This window comes from Dermacentor andersoni, chromosome 3 (assembly GCF_023375885.2).
Source record: "Dermacentor andersoni chromosome 3, qqDerAnde1_hic_scaffold, whole genome shotgun sequence".
NCBI lineage: Eukaryota > Metazoa > Arthropoda > Arachnida > Ixodida > Ixodidae > Dermacentor > Dermacentor andersoni.
Window position 1 is genome coordinate 138,059,798 of NC_092816.1, and position 21,018 is coordinate 138,080,815.

At 48.8% G+C, this 21,018-nt stretch overlaps 2 protein-coding genes across 2 annotated transcripts in view; both read right to left on the reverse strand.

Annotated features, from left to right (window-relative positions):
• Positions 1-11,008, reverse strand: part of LOC126525169 (polycystin-1-like protein 2) — a 31,117-nt gene extending 20,109 nt beyond the window's left edge. The window contains exons 1-3 of the mRNA XM_050173222.3: positions 10,806-11,008; positions 5,084-5,266; positions 2,357-2,642 (exon numbers count right to left, since the gene is read on the reverse strand). Coding sequence (XP_050029179.3) covers positions 2,357-2,642; positions 5,084-5,266; positions 10,806-11,008 — 672 coding nt within the window. The remainder of the gene's footprint in view (positions 1-2,356; positions 2,643-5,083; positions 5,267-10,805) is intronic.
• Positions 11,009-11,449: 441 nt separating this feature from the next.
• Positions 11,450-13,907, reverse strand: LOC140216427 (uncharacterized). The gene is made up of 3 exons (XM_072286780.1): positions 13,521-13,907; positions 12,605-12,772; positions 11,450-11,763 (listed from the first exon to the last, which is right to left on the reverse strand). The coding sequence occupies exons 1-3, from the start codon at positions 13,716-13,718 to the stop codon at positions 11,461-11,463; spliced, it is 669 nt and encodes a 222-aa protein (XP_072142881.1). The 5' UTR covers positions 13,719-13,907; the 3' UTR covers positions 11,450-11,460.
• Positions 13,908-21,018: the final 7,111 nt, after the last annotated feature.

A 21,018-nucleotide genomic window follows, 5' to 3' on the forward strand; every position in this document is an offset into this window, starting at 1 on the left:
GACAGCGGCGTACAGGTGACAAATGGACGTTGTTTACTATATACGTTCTTGATTAGCGGCGCAGTAGGCTTAACGAGAGGGTTTGCTCATGTTTGCTCATGTTTGCTGTATTCGCCTCGAGATGACGCCCAAGTGTATTCGCTCGTTCGCTTGGTGTAAAGCCGCATGTCAAGCCAATGCATGACACCTTTTCCGCGGCAAAACAAAGTAGTGTGGTCGGTGCTGTGGTCACAATGCATGCGCGCTTTACTAACGACGACGACATGAACGTGCTGAACGAGGTTTTCGCCTTGAACCCATTCGGACAGACGTCAAGATGGGCGTCTGTTGCAAAAAAGTGGAAAGAAGTGGGAAATCCGCTTTCTGGAAGCGAAATTGCCGGCGAAAAGTCCCCTCCGGAATAACCTCGATGTTGAGCAGGCCGCCTCTTGAGAACAATTCAACCTGCGCGGTCGCTCTCGTTCCTGAAGTATGAAGGCGTCTATGTCATCCCAACTTAAAAAGTACAGGCAATATGAGTGCCACAGAACACTCGATCGCGGCATGCTAAGAATAATCGGTATGTTTCGCGACTCTCGGCAAAACAACACTGAAACCAAACACCTACATGCGTAATTAACGCAGCGACTGTGGCTTTGGATAAGCTTGACTTAATGACACACTTGTGGATTCGGCATTGGATCAGCTCGATATATCTTGTGGATGTGGCTTTCCAGTATTTCGTGTTTTTACATCTAGATGGCGCCGTATAAGTTTGCGTTAACGTTAGCGCTTTTCTCCGTTCCGCTATTCTAAAACACTACCTTGTGCCGCGCAGTGCAGCCTTTCTTTGCGCTAGCGTTGCGTCGCACGCTAACGCTAACGCAAGCATTTTACGCTATACTAAAACTGTCTACTAGAATGTGAAGACATCTACCCAGCTGCCGGCTTAGGCTCCTCTGGCTTCCTTGGAACTCTTGGGTTCAAGGATAGCCCGTGGGAAACAACCATGTCCGCTATAGAGATTAGTAAGAGGTGATTGGAGGTTTGGTGGCAGAAAAGTAGGGAGACCATAAACAACGGAGGCATACAAAAACAGAGTTCCCAGGAATTGTTCAAGAAGTTTGATGCTACGTATTCTTTGTGTTTGTGCGTTTCCTCAAAAATATAGATAACATTAGGCAAACTACGAACAAGAGCTTAGTGGCGCAGCCCACCACCCCGTTTCAAAGGGGACGTTGATAGCATCCATCTATCCATCCATCCGAATTTGGACGCAGAGCGGGCGATGCGGCGCGGGTGAACAGGCATATAAGGGCAATCGCCCTTACTGATGCCTAAGGAGGCTCCAAGGAGTCATTCATGTACACATAGCTTATGGCTACAATGCAAAAACATTGGTTGAATCAATTTACCACCCGTAGTGCATGTATCGACACCATGCCATGCAACGTCTCCTCAGCATGCTAAGCAACGCTGAGCGGACGACCAGGCGCGGATGAACACACTTTGAGCTGCTGAACACATTATTGTTGTAGCATGCTAATTATGCAAGGTTCGCTTCAATAAAAATGCGCATGAAATTAAACAGACATGTTCCATAGCGTAAGAAAAATTAAAGGAGGCGCAGAAACAAAAAGAACGAGATAAAAGATAGAACGCTGGAGCGTTGGACAAGTTGTATAAATTCCAAATAGCCCATCTCTCTGCCTTGATTTGAGTTGAAATTAGCGCTACGTGTGACCCCGTGTTTCCATTTTGTCCTCGTTTTTTGTGGAATACATACACTAATCCATGCATTACCAGCTCCCCAAACAGCTACGCTTGTGAACACACAAGCCTCGCTACAAAAGACCACATACGAAAGGCATTTAACAACCTATGTGCTAGCAGGACAGCGCAGTACAGAGAGCGCATGGTGGGCGCGACAAGTGCTGCATAGTTCGCCTAGCCAAGAAATACGAGTTGCGGAATAAATACCAAGAACTTTCAGAGCTTATGAAAAATGAACCCTTAGAAGAAGACAGAAAGAAAGTCTGTGGCAGTTGGTCGGACGCAGAAACAAAATCTGGGACAGGTGGTCGGACGCGAGTGCCATGTTTTGGGCGATTCAGTTTGTCATTGTGGGACTGGCTCGGTCTGTTCTTCTTTCTTTTTTTCAAGGCAGTAAATCAGTTCTAGAACAGCGTTATTCCGGCACTGTGGTCTTTTCTGTCTCCTTCGAAGGTGTTTCTTTTTTTTTCTTTCCCTAAGCACATGTCAATGTCGCAGATATCCAAGTTCGAAATTCCCGAGTTTTCTGCGTTAAATACCTAAATGCGACATAACGCTGCGAAATTTCAAGTGCAGTTCGCATTCCCCCTTCCTTCCAGCGCACCTGGAGCAGATCTATGGGCCTCTCCGGCTCCAAATGGACAAGCAGGTCGAATCCCGCCGCGGCTGCCGGCACGTCCAACTTGTGCAGTGTGACGAGGCCGCGACTAGCGTACGCGCGGTTATTTGCGGCCAGCGGTGAGTCGGGTCGCCGCTTCCGCAGGAACAGCTCGACCATTATCGACGCCTGATCCGCCGAGTGGCCGTCAGCCCGCTTGACCATCACGAACTGTGTGTTCAGCAGCGAGTCGTCCGCGCACGGGAACGGACTCACGTCCATCACGAGGCACCTGCATGCGGAAAATAGACACCTGTATGAGAATCCCGCTCGTTAAGCTGCCACACGAAGCATGTCTTGGTCTTTCTGACGCAAACTAACACTGAAGAAAAGGTTTGCTAGAGCAAAGAAATTACTCATCTCACGATGACTGCCGATGTTAATACGAGTAGTATAGGAGCAATGTATTGGCAAACCATGCTGCCGAAGACTCCTTTATCTATAATCTGTGACTAGGAAAGTAAGCCATGAACGTTAATCACATTAGCATCCACATGCGCCACAGCGCCACGGCAGGCCACAAAGTGTACACCTTGGACGCCACAAGGAAAGCTTCACTAAAAGTGGCCTGTGACAGGCCAGTCAGTTTTGTCCCGCTGGCATTGTAGAATTAGGGCTCAGCATATGTCGGACTTCGAACGAACTACGGCACAATTGCATCGACGTCCATTTCTGGGGTTAACATTTATTCATTGTCAGCTAGAACGGCGGGCGTTCTCGCTTTTCTCAGTCGGACATGAACCTGTGGAATGCACTCGCAGCGATTGAAGAGCGCCGTGAAAGAGGTCAGACATTGGAAGACCTAAAAATGTCTGAAGTATCCAAAAGAAGCCAATTGAATTAAAAGAAAAATGAGAATGCTACCGGTGTGAGTGAGAAGCTGTCGGCTGCTTTCTTAAGCTATTTCAACCAAAAAGGGCGCATGAGTGCGACGAAGCACATGATGTTTTCAACCTAAGTAGAGTGCTGCAAGATTGACAGTGCAGCCTTCAATTACTGAAATCAAAACCGAATCTCTCGCACGTATTTCACGTAATTATTTCAGTGCGTTCTCTGCCGTATTTCACCTTGGGGCGGGAAAAATTGAGATGCGTTCGGAAGTTCCTTTTGCAGAGTTATGCCACTGCTATATCAATGGTAAGCTGTGAAACTCTTCGTGAAATTTTGCTTAATTTTAATTGCAGCATAATTTTGCTTTATGACGCCTGCTATATATCCTTATCGGGCCGAAAATGATTACATCCAAGAGCCAGCTCCAGCCTCCTTCACATGACAGTAGATGTAGTACCCCGAGACCCGATGGAAACTCAGTGACCTAATTGCTCTTCAAAACGGCTCATATTCAAGTGGTATATTACCAATGTGAAAACCAATTTTGTTTTGCTTAGCTGTCATTGTTAAATGCCAGAAGTAGGACTTCATCATGCGTGAACAAAATACCCATCTCCTCATGTTTGATATGGTAAAAACTACTTTAGCGTGCATAAACACAGAGCTGAAGATGCGGCATCGTGTGGTGAGTTGTCATGTTTACGATGCGTCCTGGACATTGTCATTCTGCCATATTGGAAACGCACTTCATGGTTGCTTTTCGTCGTCTGTAACGATAGAACGGCCTGTGGCAAGTGAGCGTCAATTTTCTTGAAAGCCATTGGCAATAACTATGAGCAAATGACTTTCACCCGCGTAGCATGCATCTGACATCGTATCTGTGGGGAACACATTGCGTAATCAATACCTTGTTAGCTCTGAAAAATATTCAAAGTAATGTGAAATATATGTACTTGGGGTCTCAGCAATGGACACATGTGAAACCGACGTTGTTTTTGCGTTCCGACTTCGGCCACATACCAAGAGAAACCACGAATCACCTATGTATAGCATTAGTAGTCACTTCGAAGCTACCTTTTTATAAGTCCTATGTTATTCTGAAACTTCCATGCAACAATATTGGCGAAACTTGCAGAGGCAACTAAGCAGCGACGACGGCTGTACAAGAGAGCGCGAACAAGTCCGGGTCTATATATTCACGAAAACGTTCGCATCCAGAGGCTGTTACTTTTCCATATATAGTACATCACCTGTAGGAGGTCAATATTCGTAATCAATACATTTTAAAGCGAAGCTTCCTTTGCCTCTTCCCCTCCTTTGGCTGTGCTGACTGCCGGCTTGCCGAGTTTGCAACATCTTTGGATAAAGGGTATGTGCCGCTGGATAATGCCCGAGTAGGCAACTTTGGACACTGGGTAAGTCCAGCTGGGCGTGTGCCACTGGCTATGGGAACATAAATGGCCAATCTCCCAGATTGGGCATATGTCGCTGGGTGAGTAGGTGACCAAATGGACAAGCAGAACAATAGGAAGGAATTGAAGAAGTTGGCAACACAAGCAGCCGAGTGTGCAGCCGAGCTACATAGAAGTGAAAAAGAAGAAGACGAAGCGAGGACTTCACTAAACAACAAAGAAAGATTCGCTTATCATCCCTTCACACCTAAGCTTGGGATCCACCGATTTTTTTTTATTACGACGACTGGGCTGATGTGGGATAAACATTCATGCTACAGGTCCACTTACATCTTTCTGCTAAGCTAGCGCCGTGTTTCCAGAACACGAATATACAAATTTGATGCCTTAAGAACACTGAGTCATAATTCATGATCGAAGTGCAACCCACCTGGCAGCTGAGGCTGGCTCCAAGTTGACAACGCTTCCGTTGGGCAGCCCCAGTGTGGTGACGCGCTCGCGTGGTTGCGCACCGCGTACGCACACCCCGTAGCCGGACAGGTGCAGCGACAGCGAGTCCTGCACCGAGGACGCCAGGGTACGCTGCACTTCGTCCAGCGTCGACAGCAGAGCTCTGCGCGAGGTGTAAAAAGCGAGTGTTTCACGTTGCTTATACTGCGCAAGGTTATACTGGGGCAAGCTTACAGCCTCCTGACGAGGTTGTGGTCTAATCTCGCTGGCGCTGGTCTCCTAAGAATACATTGTGGCGACGGGTGACAGTGCGAACCCGTAGGTGTCGACATATCTCTGACGAGTGCAGAGAGGACACGATGATGATAGTGATCTAAAGAAAGGAAGGACGCTTGATTCTGCAACCCGTGAGGGAGCACGGCGAAGCGTCGTCAGGGGAAAGGGAGTGGGAAGTGAAAGATGACAGAGAAAGAGGGAGGATGTGGCCTAATAGACTCCACTATGCGCGAGAGGTGGCAGTCCTCAGTAAAGTTGCCAGCGTTGTAGCGGGCGCTTATAGGGTGTCTATTCCCGTGAAACTTATAAACTCCAGCAGGCTTCGCAGCCCAGGGGGCTGTGGACACACCGGGAACAGCAGGTCAGTCTCTGTGGCCGCTGGAAGGCCGTGGCGTCTGTAGGTGTTGATCACTGTGGAGCGTTCCTGCACCAAGGATGGGCAGGCACAGAGAAGGTGCACCAGAGTCTCGGGGTCCCCGCACCTCTTGCAGGCAGGTGACGTGGCGCGGCCCTTGGCGTACAGCCGGGCCGCAGTCCAGGTGCAGCCAGTCCGCAAGCGCAGGAGTGTGTAATGGTCTCTTCTGGAGAGGCCGTTCTCTGGAAGTGGCTTGGGGGCCCTGCCACTAGCCACTCGGGGGTCCGGGTGAATGGAAGTGAGCAGGCACCGTAGCCGGTGTCTCGTGTAGTCCGAAGCCACTACCGCTCTGGTAACCGGGACTACATCATGATGGGCAGCTTTGGCGTAGGTATCCGCCTCCTCGTTACCGGCTACCCCGACATGTGAGGGCAGCCAGTGGAAGGATATTGGGATTCCGGCGGTGGCTAGAGCCGTCAGCGATGTCTCAGGCTAGCTTTTAATCTGCCGAACGCCAGCCGGTGCTGGCGCGTGCCGAGCGCAGCACCCGCGCTGTTGAGGATGGGAGCGCCGGGTATTTTATTCATGCGACGCCAATGCTGCCGCCGCAATACAACCTGTTCAGTGGCAATTGGCGCCAAAAGAGGGCACGTACGCCGGAAGCGGAGAGGAACACAGCGCTTGTGCTTTTTAGCACTAATTTCCCTCAACACTCAGGCGACACCAACTAACCCAACAGTTAATCCTTCGCCTAGGAATTGTCAGTTGTCAATGCTCCTTTACATTACATCAGGTAATCAGCTAGAATGATTTTGGTCACTATAGAAAATTAAGCTTAAAAATTGAGGATTTTATCACCATATCTATTATCGTCAGGTTGCAATGTGTAAGTCATTGAAAGCTCACAACACGAAGGCGTCATGCTCGATTGGCGGATTATTCTTCTATATAGCAAACACGTGACTATCGTATGCAGTTAACACATATTCACGCAGACATGTATAAACACCACACATATACATACAGAAAGAAACACCACGCCCACCCGCTTGAAAAGAAGAGAAACATAGAAGTCGCAGTTTCGCCACAAAGGAGAAGCATCGATTGCGATAGACAATTAGTGCACAGCTATACGAAGTAAGGATAGTAGTTTTATCGGCCGTGTAAACTTGTAAACATAGGCATACTAACTAAATTATGGAGTCACGCACGCAAGCAAACATGAACACATCTCACTCTATGACCGCGGAAACTCGCTGTGAAAACGGTGCAGTGAGGAAACGCGGCAGCAGCAGCGAGCGAAATCAGCTTCGTGCTGCCGCTCGCATGAACGCGAACTGAGCTGCAAAAAGACAACGCAGCGCGGACTCTGTACTGGTCGCAGATTGCTTTCAAGATACAGCGCGCGCGGACGTCCGGAGTAGAACGTGCCCCTCTTCCCTCCCCCCGTAACCTTGCGCGCAACGGAAGGCGGCGTGCTTCCTCCCCGCTTTCCGCCACTGCGTGCGCGAGATTGAGCCGCGATCGCCTGCTCACCGTCGCAAGCTTTCCCTCGTACGTACAGCATATGGCACACGACGACGATTTTATCGCTCTTGGACTTTATACGGAACCTCACGGCAACACCGACGGCAGAAATGCGCCTGGAGTGTCCGCATAATTGCTATCGCAATAAAACAACGACGATATGGACATGAGAGCCAACAGCAATAATACATAATACAGGGTGTCCCAGCGTCGTGTACGTACGTCGTGCGTACGTACGTCGCGTACGTCGTGTTCTTAAACATGACGGGTCATTCTACGCTAAGATAACCAAGTGCAGATTATTCACAGTCTAGTAGAGTTGTCGCCCGTAACTTTTCTTGTTGCTGCCATTCAATTTATTGATTAAGTGCAATTAGCAATTTTGTTAATTACTGCTCTGAATGACTTGCTGTCATTGAAGAACTTGTAGGAAATTGAAACAAACTTAAAGGTGTCATGTTTTCAGCCAGGTACCTTTTGCCCATTTATTTTTTCCGAATAATCCTGCGAAAGATATCACGTGACTAACATTCAGATCGCAACAAAAAGCAGCGCTCTCACACAAGCTCCGTAGCAGTTAGCAGAAGTGCCACTGCTCAGCCCGTAGCAACACTAATGCGTTGCACTGTCACTGCGGAGGTGCGATAGATCGCCTACTAATTCCTGTGCTTGCTTTGAGGGCACTCCTTTTTGATGCAGGTGGGCGTTTAGTCGCGTAATTTTTTTTTTTTTTGGGGGGAGGGGGGGGGGGCATTCTTTATCATACGGAAGAAATAAACGGGTAAAAGAAGTACCTGGCTGAAAAGATGCCAGTTCTAAATTTCCCTCGATGTTCTACAATGTCTTCATTCGCAGCACGACATTCAGAGAAGTAAACTAAAATTAGGTAATTTGAATTAAATAATATATTGAATGGCACCAACAAAAAGATTACTCGCGGTTACTCTACTTCATTGTAAACAATATGCTCTTTGTTGTCTTCGTGTAGAATGACCAGTCTCTTTTAAAACGCGATGTATGACATCTGGAACACCCTTTATATAGTCGCCATGTCTTAAGATTACACAAAGGCACTAAACCTGCATAATTTTTGGAGTTCATTAAGTAGAAGAGCCATAAAGATATTTCCAGTAGGTACTGCAACCAGAGGAGGCTAGCCGTACAGAAAACAGTTCAATCACCACTAAGAAATGGTGCAAGTGAATAATGAACCGAAATAGAATTCACAAAGCTTTTCTTTTTTAGTTGGTGTTACCCATTTGCCGGTGAAATTATCTCGATCGGGTGAGGTGGGTCTTCAACGCAAGAATCACGAGATGGCGATGAAGGAGGACATCGTGACGATGAAAAAAACAGAAAGAATGTATTCACTTCATTGGTGCATGGTTGTGACTCTATCCGAGTCTCGAGCGGTTCTGTCAAACCTGGGGGCCAGGATGGCCCGCAGGACAGCCCAGGCCTGGCCTGGGCCAGGACGGCCGAGGCCAGGCCTTTAAGCCCTCGCGTACAGCCGATACAATCGGTGGAGAGGTCCCCACGGAAAGGGTCATTCACTTCACGTGGTCTTGTGTCAGTCGAAGTCTGCTTGTGATTGCGCCCATGGAAGCATCAGTGCCTGCGTGAACAGCGCAGCTGGTGTCCCCTTGAAAGGTTGTGAAGCCGACGACCTCCTCTTCTTCGTGCCCGCTGAGGCCGGGGCAGGGTCCATAGAGGTGACGCTTTGTCGGAGATAAGTGCAATTACCTCGGTGCGGGAAAGCGAGCTTGAACGTTTCCCACACTTGAGAAGTCGAATTCCGGGCCGATCACAACACCGGTCATCTTCGCTAATATTATATTCAACGTCACGAATGCCTGTCATCTTTAACTCTTGCAAATAAATGTAGCGCAAGAATATTGTAATGGCTGCGGATCCTGACTGACAGTGGGAAAACAATGTGTAGCCTTGCTACCATAGCTTTAGCAGCATTGCACAGCATTAAACGGATTATACAGCCACAAATAAAATGATGCGCGCAAACCGCAAACCGCCACTGAAGTTCAGACAAATTGAGATACTGGAGGAATGGTCTGTCGTCCCATCAAAGAATACGAAGTTAACACGCCATATGGCACCTATCATAGCATCAAATGCAGCTGCTAAAACTGCCGTGTGGCCTTTCTTTTTACTTTTTTAAGTGCTTGGTTAGACCAGACATTCACGCCGGGATTCACGGCACAGGAAGGCCAGGCGTGCACACAGAAATATAACGAAAGCCCCCTCTACTTTTGTCCACGTTTTCACGCCTGGCCGATTTCTCGCGCCTTGCATATGCCAAGAGGCATGCCAAGGCTACGAGTTCACTCTCCTTGACTGAACGCATCGTATACACGGACGCTGCACTGCCTGCAGACGACGTTAGTAACACCTGTTATGCCACTGCGTGGTACGACCAGACAAACGAAAATCAGAACCGCCGCCATCATATATCAGCAGAAGCAATGTCCAGCACCCGCGCTGAGCTAATGGCCATCCTAGATTATTTAGAGTGGGTCCTCGCAACTTCGTCTCAAACTGACCCTGTTCACCATCATGTGTACACAGATTCCCAGGCTGCCCATCGGGCATGTGCTAATGTTATTTACACAGATCCCGTACTGCAGAAGATCCGGCACCAGGCACGCCTGCTCCGCGAATGCGGTCACGATGTTACCATTCACTGGGTCCCTGCGCACTGCGGTATCGCCGGAAACGAGAAGGCTCATAGACTGGCGCGCGCTCATCTCTCTACCGCGCTAGCTAGAGCCTCCGATAATCCTTATCCTCTCCTAGCTACCACACCTGAGGTAGCAGACCCAATGGCAGACAAGCATGCGACCAAACAACGACGTGCCGCCTACCTCGCAGCAGTGGGCAATCCCCTCTCTATACCGTCACTTCCACCGAAGGTATTCACACGGCGAGAGTCAGTCTTGCTTCGGAGAATTCAGACAAGCACCCTCCTTACTCCTCACTTGCTGAACCGTTCCCACAGGGGTGGCACACCACCATCCGTAAGTGGGTTCTGTTCCATGTGCACATGTCGTGCTGATCTCCAACATCTTTGTTGGGAGTGCCCCTCTACATCCCACCAAGGCTTCGTGCCCTGGCCACCATACAGCGGGGACCCTGGCCTTCTCTCCGGACTTGGGCTTGCCCGGATACCACGTCTCCAGACCATGCCATCGAGCTCTGGCGAGCACTGCTGCTGTTCCTCCAGGACCCTGCGGCACCACCCGTCGGCGATCGGCTCCGCGACAGCCACAAGCGTCATGCGGCCCTCACTTAGCTGCCTCCAGGACGTTCGTTAATAAAACGGAGGCAGCCTTACCCTTCCCCTTTTGCAATAACACATCTCCCCTTTCCACCGCAGCGTCGCTGGCGCATTTTAATGTGGAATAAACGTGGTTTCATTCATTAATTCACCCGTAAATCCCTATCAATTGGCCAATTTCCCGTAGTTCCAATCTTCAATCGAGTGCTTTCATATAGTGTGTCATCACATGCCGCCGTGTGGCTCCCTCACCTGGGCACGGTCCTGGACGGTCCGTGGTGGCACGACGAGGGATCTCGCACCGCGTTGCCGTGCAGCGTGGCCACGGCGCGCAGCAGGGCCACAGACGAGGCGAGCCTGGGCTGCTGCGGCGCCGACAGCAGACTCCGCGAGCGCAGGGCGCCCGCCCAATGGGACGCCAGCCTGGTCACGCCCAGCTGCCCGCCGGAAGACATCCCTAGGTTTGTAAGCGCCGGAAATGGTAGATGAGTGAGTGAGTGAGTGAGTGAGTGAGTGAGTGAGTGAGTGAGTGAGTGAGTGAGTGAGTGAGTGAGTGAGTGAGTGAGTGAGTGAGCGAGTGAGCATAACCCCATTCGTCTATCCAAACCATAGAAGAAGGAAGGAAGTTTCCTTCCTCCATGGTCCAAACGCTCACGGACCTGCCACACTCAGTCGCCATAGCTGCCCCCATGAGGGAGAACGGCAGAATACTGATACATTTGCTCCACTTATTGCCAATTCACCTTCCAAGTTTTCTGTGGTTAGGGGTATTCTGCACAGATGACGTAACAGGTTCGCAATGTTCTTTCTCGCCCGATTTGCTGCTTTTGGAGAGAGAGGCAGTGCTCTTAAAACACAAAGCGAGAATACTTAAGGATCAGCAGATATTCGTGGGTCGGTGCCCGAGTTATCTCGTGAGTGGCAGTGCGAGGGTTAAAAGATGCCGTGATCCGCCACTGCCCCGTTTCATGTAAACGGTGTGCTTCAACGTGCCTGCGACTGCGAATCCCAGAGCGCGCAGTGCTTCGGCGCCGTGCTCCAGCTGCAGCGGCGTGCGCACCCTCGCCCTCTGGAGCAGCGGTAGAAGCAACGCCGACGTCGAGTCCGGCGAGTGTCCGCAGGCGGCTGCGTAGCTCGCCGCTACCGCCACCAGAGAGAGCGTCGGGTGCACCGAACTGTCAACGGGCACGTCGCCTCCAGGGGTCGCCACCTGCAAACGTTCCGTAAGATTGAGTACAACAGTACATAGGAACCGCGATTAAGAAGAGGTATAGTAGCATCAGCTTGTCTTGTCATAGGCATATGCTTCTGCGGGTGCTAGAGGCGGGCGAGGAGTGAAATAATAAGGAGTATAAACTTTGCAAGTGTCACAAAGAGGGATTCGACTTTGTAAGGAATGAACTGCGGTCGTACGTGAACAACAGATGAGCCGTGCTGAATATTAAGCTGAAAACACTGTTTTTTAAGGAAAACAATGCTGATAATCCCGCTTAAGCACACCAGAGAGGAGTAAGGCTACAACTTCGTCATAATGTTTTATGAAGTATGTTCTTGGCGGAAATGTTCTTGGTGCGTGTTTCCCATCATCGATATCAAAGCACCGCAGTGAATAGATTAGACAGATTAGCTATCATCATCATCGTCATCATCATCAGCCTGGCTACGCCTACTGCAGTGCAAAGGCCTCTCCCATACTTCTCCGACAACCCCAGTCATATGCTAATTGTGGCTATGTTGTCCCTGCATACTTCTTAATCTCATCCGCCCACCTAAATTTTTGCCGCCCCCTGCTACGCTTCCCTTCTCTTGGAATCCAGTCCGTAACCCTTAATGACTATCAGTTACCTTCCCTCCTCATTGCATGTCCTGTCCATGCCCCTTTCTTTTTCTTGATTTCAACTAATATGTCATTAACTCGCGTTTGTTCCCTCACCCAATCTGCTCTTTTCTTATCCCTTAACGTTACACCCATCATTCTATGAGCTATAGTGATGTGGTAAAGGTACGCACATAAGTGGGTACGGTCACGTGACACCAACTCCGTCACCTACCAGTTGTGCGAGTGGTTCGCAGTGGTGCGGCGGTGTCACGGTGACGTTCGTGGGCGGCGAGTCGGCGCCGTGCACGTGCAGCCCCATGGCGTAAGCCTGCTCGGCGTCGCCCATGGGCAGTTTTACGCGGTACGCGCCAGGACCCGGAAGTACGTGCACAAGGCGACCCTGCGTAACACGTTGTAAATCCGTGATCGTACTGGCCTGTTGTGTGTGTTTTTTTTTTATCTGAAGAAACATACGTGAGTCACGCTAAACTCTTGTTTAGCGTAAGCTCAGGGGAAATTTGTTGAGGTTGAAATTCAAATATATAACATAAAAATAAAAAGGAAAACACATCAACGGCCTAAATCGAAAATCCGATTCCAACAGTCACTATATTTTAGCTTTTTCTTTTAAGCGCAAGAAACCTCATGAAGATTGGTGCAGACATTGCCGAGAGAAAGAGTTTTCTCCTTTCTCATGTATTAGATAGGAGCCGCCCAGTTAAAGCTTCCTCTTAAGGTCTATTTAATTAAATGTCGACAAAGGGGGCATGGGTTGTATTATAATGGGACCAAGGCCTAGACTTATAAACTTTATGTAGATTTTGGCGGTAAACCGACACTATTATAATATGCTTTCAGATCGGTCACGCCGCGCTGAAGTGCCGGCGTTGAAGTTTAGGCGCGAAACCAATAAATCATCTTGCACGCTAGTAATCAACCTTTCTGTGCCGCATGAATTAAGGTATAACAAACATTAATCTGAGCGACCGTTGGGCATCGCTTCGGCGAGCCGACGGTGTTTAAAATTATTCCGAAGCCTCCCACTGCAATGTGCGTCGTAGCTTTTACGACACCTTGTTACGTCAACCCTATTACTCTCCGCAACGACCAGTCAGTCACTCATCGCACGTACGACTGCACCTACGCACCTGGTAGGGGCCGGCAGTGGCATGGTCCCGCAGGTAGACGCGCAGTGGGACGCCCTCCTCTCCTCCCGTGCAGCCCACGAGGAAGCTCGTCTCCAGCACCGAGCCGTGGGTGGGCTGCACGATGCAGCGCATGGGCTCGGCGGCGCGAGCGGTCGAAGCCAGAGCTGACAGCAGCAGGAAGGTCGCCGCCCGCCGCATGCTCCTTCGATGGCGCTCAAGTGAGTACGGCTGCAGCTGTAGGCACCAGGCGGTTGGCCGATATGACGAGACGGGGCTTCCACGAGCTATGGCACACGGACATCGAAAACTCTCGGGTTATCGCTTCACTTTTGTCCACGCTAGTCATCATTACCTTCACGCCAACAGGTCAGCGAGCCGATGCCTAAGACTTCATGCGTATGTGTTCAGTCTGGTCTGCCTATGGTATGCCTATGCGTATGGTTAAGTCTGCCTGGTCCTATTTACGCAAACACCAGGCTGTCCTTCCGTGCCGAAGTAAGCACACCTAGCGGCCATTATTGTACAACTTTCGTTACATTTCTTCAATAAACGTACTGTTCTCCCCGCTATGCGAACGCATTGCTCCCACGTCACCCGGCTCGGCACCGTGCTTTGTTTGCCGTTAGGAGTCTGCACCGACTTCATCGGCGACACCACAATACTCACAACCGTTTGGTGTACCCTGCATTTACATTTCAGCCCAACTTTCCTACAGGCATTGTTACGTATGCATCATCGCATGAAGGATATACTGTATCGTGGTCGCCAGCCTATAGTCACACACAAAGAAAGACAAAAAATGGCACACACTCACCGTTGCACCTAACAGCTTTTGTGTTAGATGTGATCACGCAGCTCTTGTGAAGAAGACGGGACCAGTAGTACCCTGAAGGCGAGAATTCGTTGGGCTCCGGGTACAGCGTGCAAGCGCGTTCGTTCGCAGACTTCGTTCTTCTTCCTCTTCCTTCTCTTTCCAGGTCCGAGCGCCGCGTGCAAACGGCGCGCTCTCGCGTGTTGGCCGCGTGGTACGTGCCCAGTGATGCCCCCGTGAAATAATAAATGAACTTTACACTTGCATATAATATAGAGACGAAATACGGATCGGTAAATGAGACCATTCTTCTTCTGCTATATCTTTTTTTCTTGCACCATTTTAATGCGACTGCATTATACGGCCCATGAAGCGGAAGATCCGGCAGCACGGCTGGAAATGCTACAGAAAGTCACATGATCAAAGAGACGCGCTCGTGCCACTGCTCGCGCCTTCGTCTTCTTCCACAGCTGGCACCGACGCCGCTAACCGTGCCAGCGTTCCCATACTGCCTCTCCCTCTGCGAAGGCGCCAACTGCACTAGCCCACTGCCAGTCAATGCGGTGATTTCGGTGAGTTATGACGTGCGCTCTGGTGGACGAACCTTATACCCCTGTCAAGCGGGCAAGTTAAGCGCACTTACGGGGAGTGCACTTCGGGACCTTGAGTCACACTTTAGGCAACGGGCTTCTTAACGGGAAAACAGAGTGCACTCGCAGTAAAAAAAATGGCGACAGACTAAGAGCGCGTTTTTTAAAGATGGAAATTAACAAGAGAAAGCTGCTAAAAAGCGATTGTTTTAAGTAGAATTATATATAAAAACAAACTTCATCTATTTTTCTCAACAAAAAACGAAGATGTGTTTATTATAAGTGTGGTGCAAGTCAATGCTGGCCAAGACGAATGCCTAGCCAATCCAAAACAACACGGCGGCGTGCGGCAGTTGATCCTGCTCATGATCCTGCTAGAACAGAATATGAGCGAGTATATATGAGCAAAGACGGCGAGTTCGATATTTAGCTACACTGCAAAATGCCACGCACACGGCTCAAAGCACGACCGGCGTGGTCAGCACGCTTTCACACCAAAATAAACACGAACTGGAAGAACAAGCCGGCGCCGCAGTGCCGCATCATTCTGGCGCCGTTAGTTGCGTACATGATAAATTCGTTTCTTTATTGTGCTGTTTCGCTTCTCGCTAAACACAAAATATATTGTTAAAAGCTGCTCAATAATTGAAATGAACTTTTGTGTCCTTTTTCTATGCATTACATTTTGCGTCGTTGAAAGCGTTGGTGGCGAGGCTAGGCACTCCTTCAAACCGTTGGCGGCGAGGCTACGCGCTCGGCCAGCAAAGTGCGTTCCGTGAACGTACTCCGACTTGAGTGCACTCATCTGAGAGTACACTCCGCTGCGACGTTAAGATTTGGGAAAGTGCACTTAAAAACCGAGTGCACTCGCCGTAAGTGCACTTAACTTGCCCGCTTGACAGGGGTATTAGACTTCGACCTATCAGTCAGTAGCTGCGCCGGGCTACTTTGAACGTCCACGCAACTACGCGAACGAGGCACTTGATGCGAGAAATTATACAAGGCAACGTGAAAACAATGCCATTACGTTTCGTAAAACGTTGTCATTGCAATACTTTCGCATTCACCCACGTAGGGATACCTAAGCGCCCTTGACTTTTTATCTCTTGTGGTTCTTGCCCCCCCCCCCTCCATTTTTTTTTTCTGTAGCTAACATTTTGTTTCAGTTCGTTGCAGCTTCTTCGTCCACAAAGCCGCTTGCATTTAGCTTCAATTTCTCACTTGTGTGGCCAATCCCTCTCGTGGTTGAATACTATGTTGACGTGTAATCAACATCAACAACAATGTGTTACAAATAGTGACATGGTGTGCTGCAGACGCGTGCAGTTATAGTTAACGTGTTGGGTCCTTTGCTAAAACCGGGACATACAGAATGCACCTCCCTTCGTTTCGTTTTTTATTACTTTAATACAGGAAACGCTGCAACAGCCGACGGAACTCGGAACTGCCTGATTATTAAAGGGACACTAAAGCAAAACAATAAATCAGGTATGTTTTCGTATTTGGGCGGTGTTGCCTCAGTAAAGGTTCACCAAGCTTGCCATGTTTAATATTTGTTTCTTTTAGAACACAACGCAAACAATCTGTACCGCTAAATAAGTAAGTAGGCCCTAGAAGACGCTATTAGAATCCATGACCTCACAGCGGCCTGGTGCGGGAAACTTCAAGGAGGCTTCGCCACCTGTATTTCGCTTTTGTACTTTTTCTTTCTTACTAAGCGTGTTATCGTGGTAAGATTGGTGTTTTTCGTGTTGTAGAACGGTAATTTAATGACGCAGAAGAAATCATTTTTCCCTTTAGTGTCCCTTTAAGCGTAAGGAAACGGCTTATGGGGGCGCAAGGTCTACACCGCCAGGCACCGGATCAATGGCCTTCTGATCCAGAGACCGGATTTCCGCAGACCAGGGGCGCTATAACGTAAAGCTATTCCAAACTTTTCTATTCCAATTGTGCAATCAGCCTCCCGCGATTGGTCAAAAACTTTTTTGAGCCACCCCCACTTCCCCTGTCTATCACGCGACGTCACGAAAAGCGCGATAACTCCCCATCTGATATAACGCGTACGCACTGATTATGCACTATTGGACCAAACAGAAAAATTTTTATTTCTGATTCGACGCCTTTTAGCCATTAACCCTCGGCTGCTGGTCTAAAGTGTTCGGGCTGCACCCACTTCACCTGCCTGTCACGCGACGTCACAAAACTGCGAAAACGCACGCCGTCAAAGTGCCGTGTACGCGTTAAAGATGCATTCATATGCCGAACAAGATTGAATTTTTTTCTGAATAGCTGCAGGCTGCCCCGTTCCGAAAGGAATAAAATATGCCTGCCGCCGATCGCTCAGGCACTGGCTACTCGCACCTGCCAGAGAGTATGGGTTTATTTGCATACAATAAACCTTTTTGCGTGGTCGTGTAACGTTTTCAAGCACCTTTTGCACGTTTACGACCTCACTCAGCCAACTTTCCTTTGCTGAGGATCCTTTTTAGCGGCATTCTTAACCTTTCGGTGCATGCCGCCGCGATTTTCGACCAGCCACCTCAAGCCAATTAAGGGAAAGTGGACCAATCGCAGACGCCGGCACCACCCTCTTCATCCGGTTATCGATTTTCAGTGCACTGGCTCGATCCCATCGAATTCCTTTCCCCTTGAGCATGCTCCTCACCTCTTGTCAGCCAATTAAGTAAGACAAGCTGCTCACTGTAGGCAATGTTATTCGTTCTTAAAGCAAACAAAAGTGATCTCCTTTAAGCGAGGATAGCGTTTGATTGGTCTGTTCAGACAAACCTGCTGGTCACCGCCCGATGCTTGCGTCGGTGGTTGCGCAAATTTGACGTCAGGAAATTGGAATAAAAACATATTGGAATAGTTTTACGTTGTAGGGCCCCAAGCTATCTACTTAGGAAGGCTTAGTTATTATTTTTGTTGTTGCTTTAAAAGAACTGATAACTCTTCACGACAAAAAACGTGCTTTGGCGCCTGTCTAATGGAAGGAGGAGGAGGAGTGTTGCTTGATGCAGGCGGACTTGCAAAAGTTACCAGCAATTGCTCCGGCTGAACCCCACCTACCAACCGCGATATGGCCTGAAATCACACTTTGCAGTGCAACTAACAACACCAGGTTCCAAAAACAAGTTGACTCGGAGCCCAATATAAGTGGCATGGTTTCAGAGCCACGACGACCAATACGGCTCACCAATCACTTTCCAACCCTGTATCACGGAGGAGCTTTAGGAGGAGCCGATGCGCTTCCGTCCTAATCATCCAATGTCCTCGCGGGAACTATAAGTGTCACTTGCATTGGGGTGTGGTGCCGTCTTGCGCTTCAGTCCATCTATTAATTTCGTATGTTCTGCTTCAAATTCACGACACTTTAGTATATAATGTTCAATGTCACCAACAGCTTGACAATGCTCACACGACGATGATGGGTCAAGTCCTGTCTTGCACCGCCAAGCTGTAGTTTGCCCTGACTCTGTGCGGATGCGATATAGCAGAGCGACACCAGTTCTGTCTAACGGGCTCACGCAGCACTCGGAATATAGACGACTCGCGATGCTGTTCATGCGATGACGACACAAACTGCATTAGTTTAACACCGCTTGCCACCCCTAACTTGACGTCATCCTTGTTTGGTATTCTTTCTGGGCGCTCGTATGCAAAGCTTGTCCAAGAAGTAGTGTGAGCGACTTCACTGCGTACGACGTTTTAAAAAGATGTGAGCAGCTTCGTCCAACGAGCTTAGCAATGAGGAAGAAAGACACAGTTCGACTATGATGATGATGATGATGATGATGATGACAGTGGTGGTGGTGGTGGTGGTGGTGTTTATCCAGGGAACCGTGGCACGCGCCCACTATTGGGACTCTGGAGAACAGCGTTAATTGATAAAATGATACATTACTTCAGACTACATTAAATGTAATCTTAAGCACGGTATTGTTTATCGATTACTGCAATAATTATATTATTTTACTCGGAAAAGAGTACGGATAAGCAGCTTGTTTGTAAAATCTGGAGCAGCCGTAAGTATATTAAGGTTTCGTATTCTTTTACCGCCAAAAGCAAGCTAACGTGACCGGACAATTGCGAAAAATTGCCCCTGCTCTCAAACAAGCATTTCATCCTGCTAAACGCTGCAGGAAAATAAAAGAAGGAAGAAGAAGAAAAAGAACAGAAGGGGAAGAAAGAGAACGAGGCATTTAAATCCAGTGGGAAACCGCTACGTTGGCATCACTGCTGCTTAAGTAAGGTCACAAGAGAACAACGGCCATGCTCCCATTTGAAGAGCCGCATTTGGGGCCAGCTAAGGAGCGAAAACTAAGGTAGATGTTCTACGGTACCACAAGGACAGTATAACGAGTAGGGCCGGAAAAATATGAGCTACTATATCATTAGAATCGGCCAGCCCGAAGGGGTAGATTACAAGAATTGAATAAAATTGCGTAAAACGTAGTGTTACACTACACAGACTTAGTCTTATCAGGCAAAAGTACAATATAGACTGACATATTTATTGATTAAAAGGAACCCAAACTGATTGACAGTGCCAGGCGTTTCACGGTGAGCACCTGGAAATATGTATTTTGGAAGAATTGCGTCACAGCCTGCGTCGATGTGCCGTGTTGCCACGTCTCTTCTGTTAGCCGTATCACTCTTCATCACACGCACAGGCCATGCATGCATATCCCCGGCCGGACCAGCAACTGTGGAATAAGACGAGGGAAAGAGCAAGATTGAAACGATTCGTTTACACGACCGATGAAATTCAGATTACCACAGCAACAACAACAAAAAATCAATGCCAAATATTGAAGTGAACATAGCTTTGTTTGGCTATTTCGCTCGCTTTCGTGGCGCTCTGTGGTGGTCGGACTTTCACCGCTGGCACAAAGGCGGCGATGCAAAGGGCGCGCGTGCTCTTGCCTGAGAGCTTTTCGGAGCCTGAAATCGCTCTCAAGGACGGCAGTAGACTAGGTGGAGTGATGAAATTAAGAAATTCGCAGGCGCTATAGGCTGAAATCGGTTGGCGCAGGACAGAGGTGATTGGAGATCGCAGGGAGAGGCCTTCGTCCTGCAGTTGGCGTAAAATAGGCTGCTGCTGCTGCTGATGATGATGATAATGATGATGAAAGTTTACTTTGTCGTCTTAGCCCTCGTCTTCTCCCGGGCCGCCATCTCCCCTTGCGGCGGCTGCCAGAGAGGGGTCCGGCAACGGCAAAGGAGGACGGCAGGTCGCCTTCCACGCCGGCGATCAAGAGGACACGTGCGCGACGAATATGGCTAATAAGTGCAGCGACCTCTACTACCGCTACAGATTTTGTGCCGAACAACTGTTCTCTGCGGAATTACGCAGTGAAAGTACATGTGTTGTACAATTATCCTCACTGCAACAAGCGCAGGCCATCGAGGGCATCATAAATTTACCAACGCGAATCAGCTATAGTCGCTTACCTTGACAAGCGTGGTCGATGGTTTCTGCACAATATTTGCTTTTATCATTTAGTATGGAGCTTTCCCTGCAACGCGAACTGGGGCACTGGCGGCCTCTGTGCGTGGGGTCACATTATGAAATAGTGTGTCGGTCGAAGAATGACGTTGTTCTCCCAGCAAACTCCTGTCTTTCTGCCACTTCCTTGAATGAAATTCAATCGATAACAGCGCATGAAGGTTGTTCACGTCTAAGAACAAAAAAAAAAAAAACAGAGAACGTAGTTTTGCGAGTACGCTTCACATACATTACGCGATTCTCTCAACGACGCACTATGCTCAACCTGCTTTGTCTGCGTAATTTCCATTCCAATATTTTATTTGCAGAATAAGGCAACAAGTTCCAGGAACAAATTGTTATTCGGCCAATACATGAAGAAGCAGCCAGCCGGTCGAGCACTGGAATTCGTTGCTTGGTATATTGTCCTTGTTCTATCGTCCGTTGTGATTTGACACTTGCACGACATGTTTTCGAGCCCTGCTGGGTTCACTTCAGCAGTTGCACCTTTGGTGCTTTATCATACCGAAATAAATATTTTGACAAAGCCACTAGAGGGCTATTGATACTTTCTTTTTAACAAACTTGCTTAAATTACGCCTGTCACAT

Bases quoted from the DNA above. Each gene is read 5' to 3' on its own strand.
- LOC140216427 (XM_072286780.1), bottom strand. From the start codon at position 13,718: ATGCGGCGGGCGGCGACCTTCCTGCTGCTGTCAGCTCTGGCTTCGACC. The intron at 12,773-13,520 runs GTGCGTAGGTGC...CGTGTTACGCAG, and splicing joins CCACTGCCGGCCCCTACCAG to GGTCGCCTTGTGCACGTACT. The intron at 11,764-12,604 runs GTAGGTGACGGA...GAACGTTTGCAG, and splicing joins GCGAACCACTCGCACAACTG to GTGGCGACCCCTGGAGGCGA.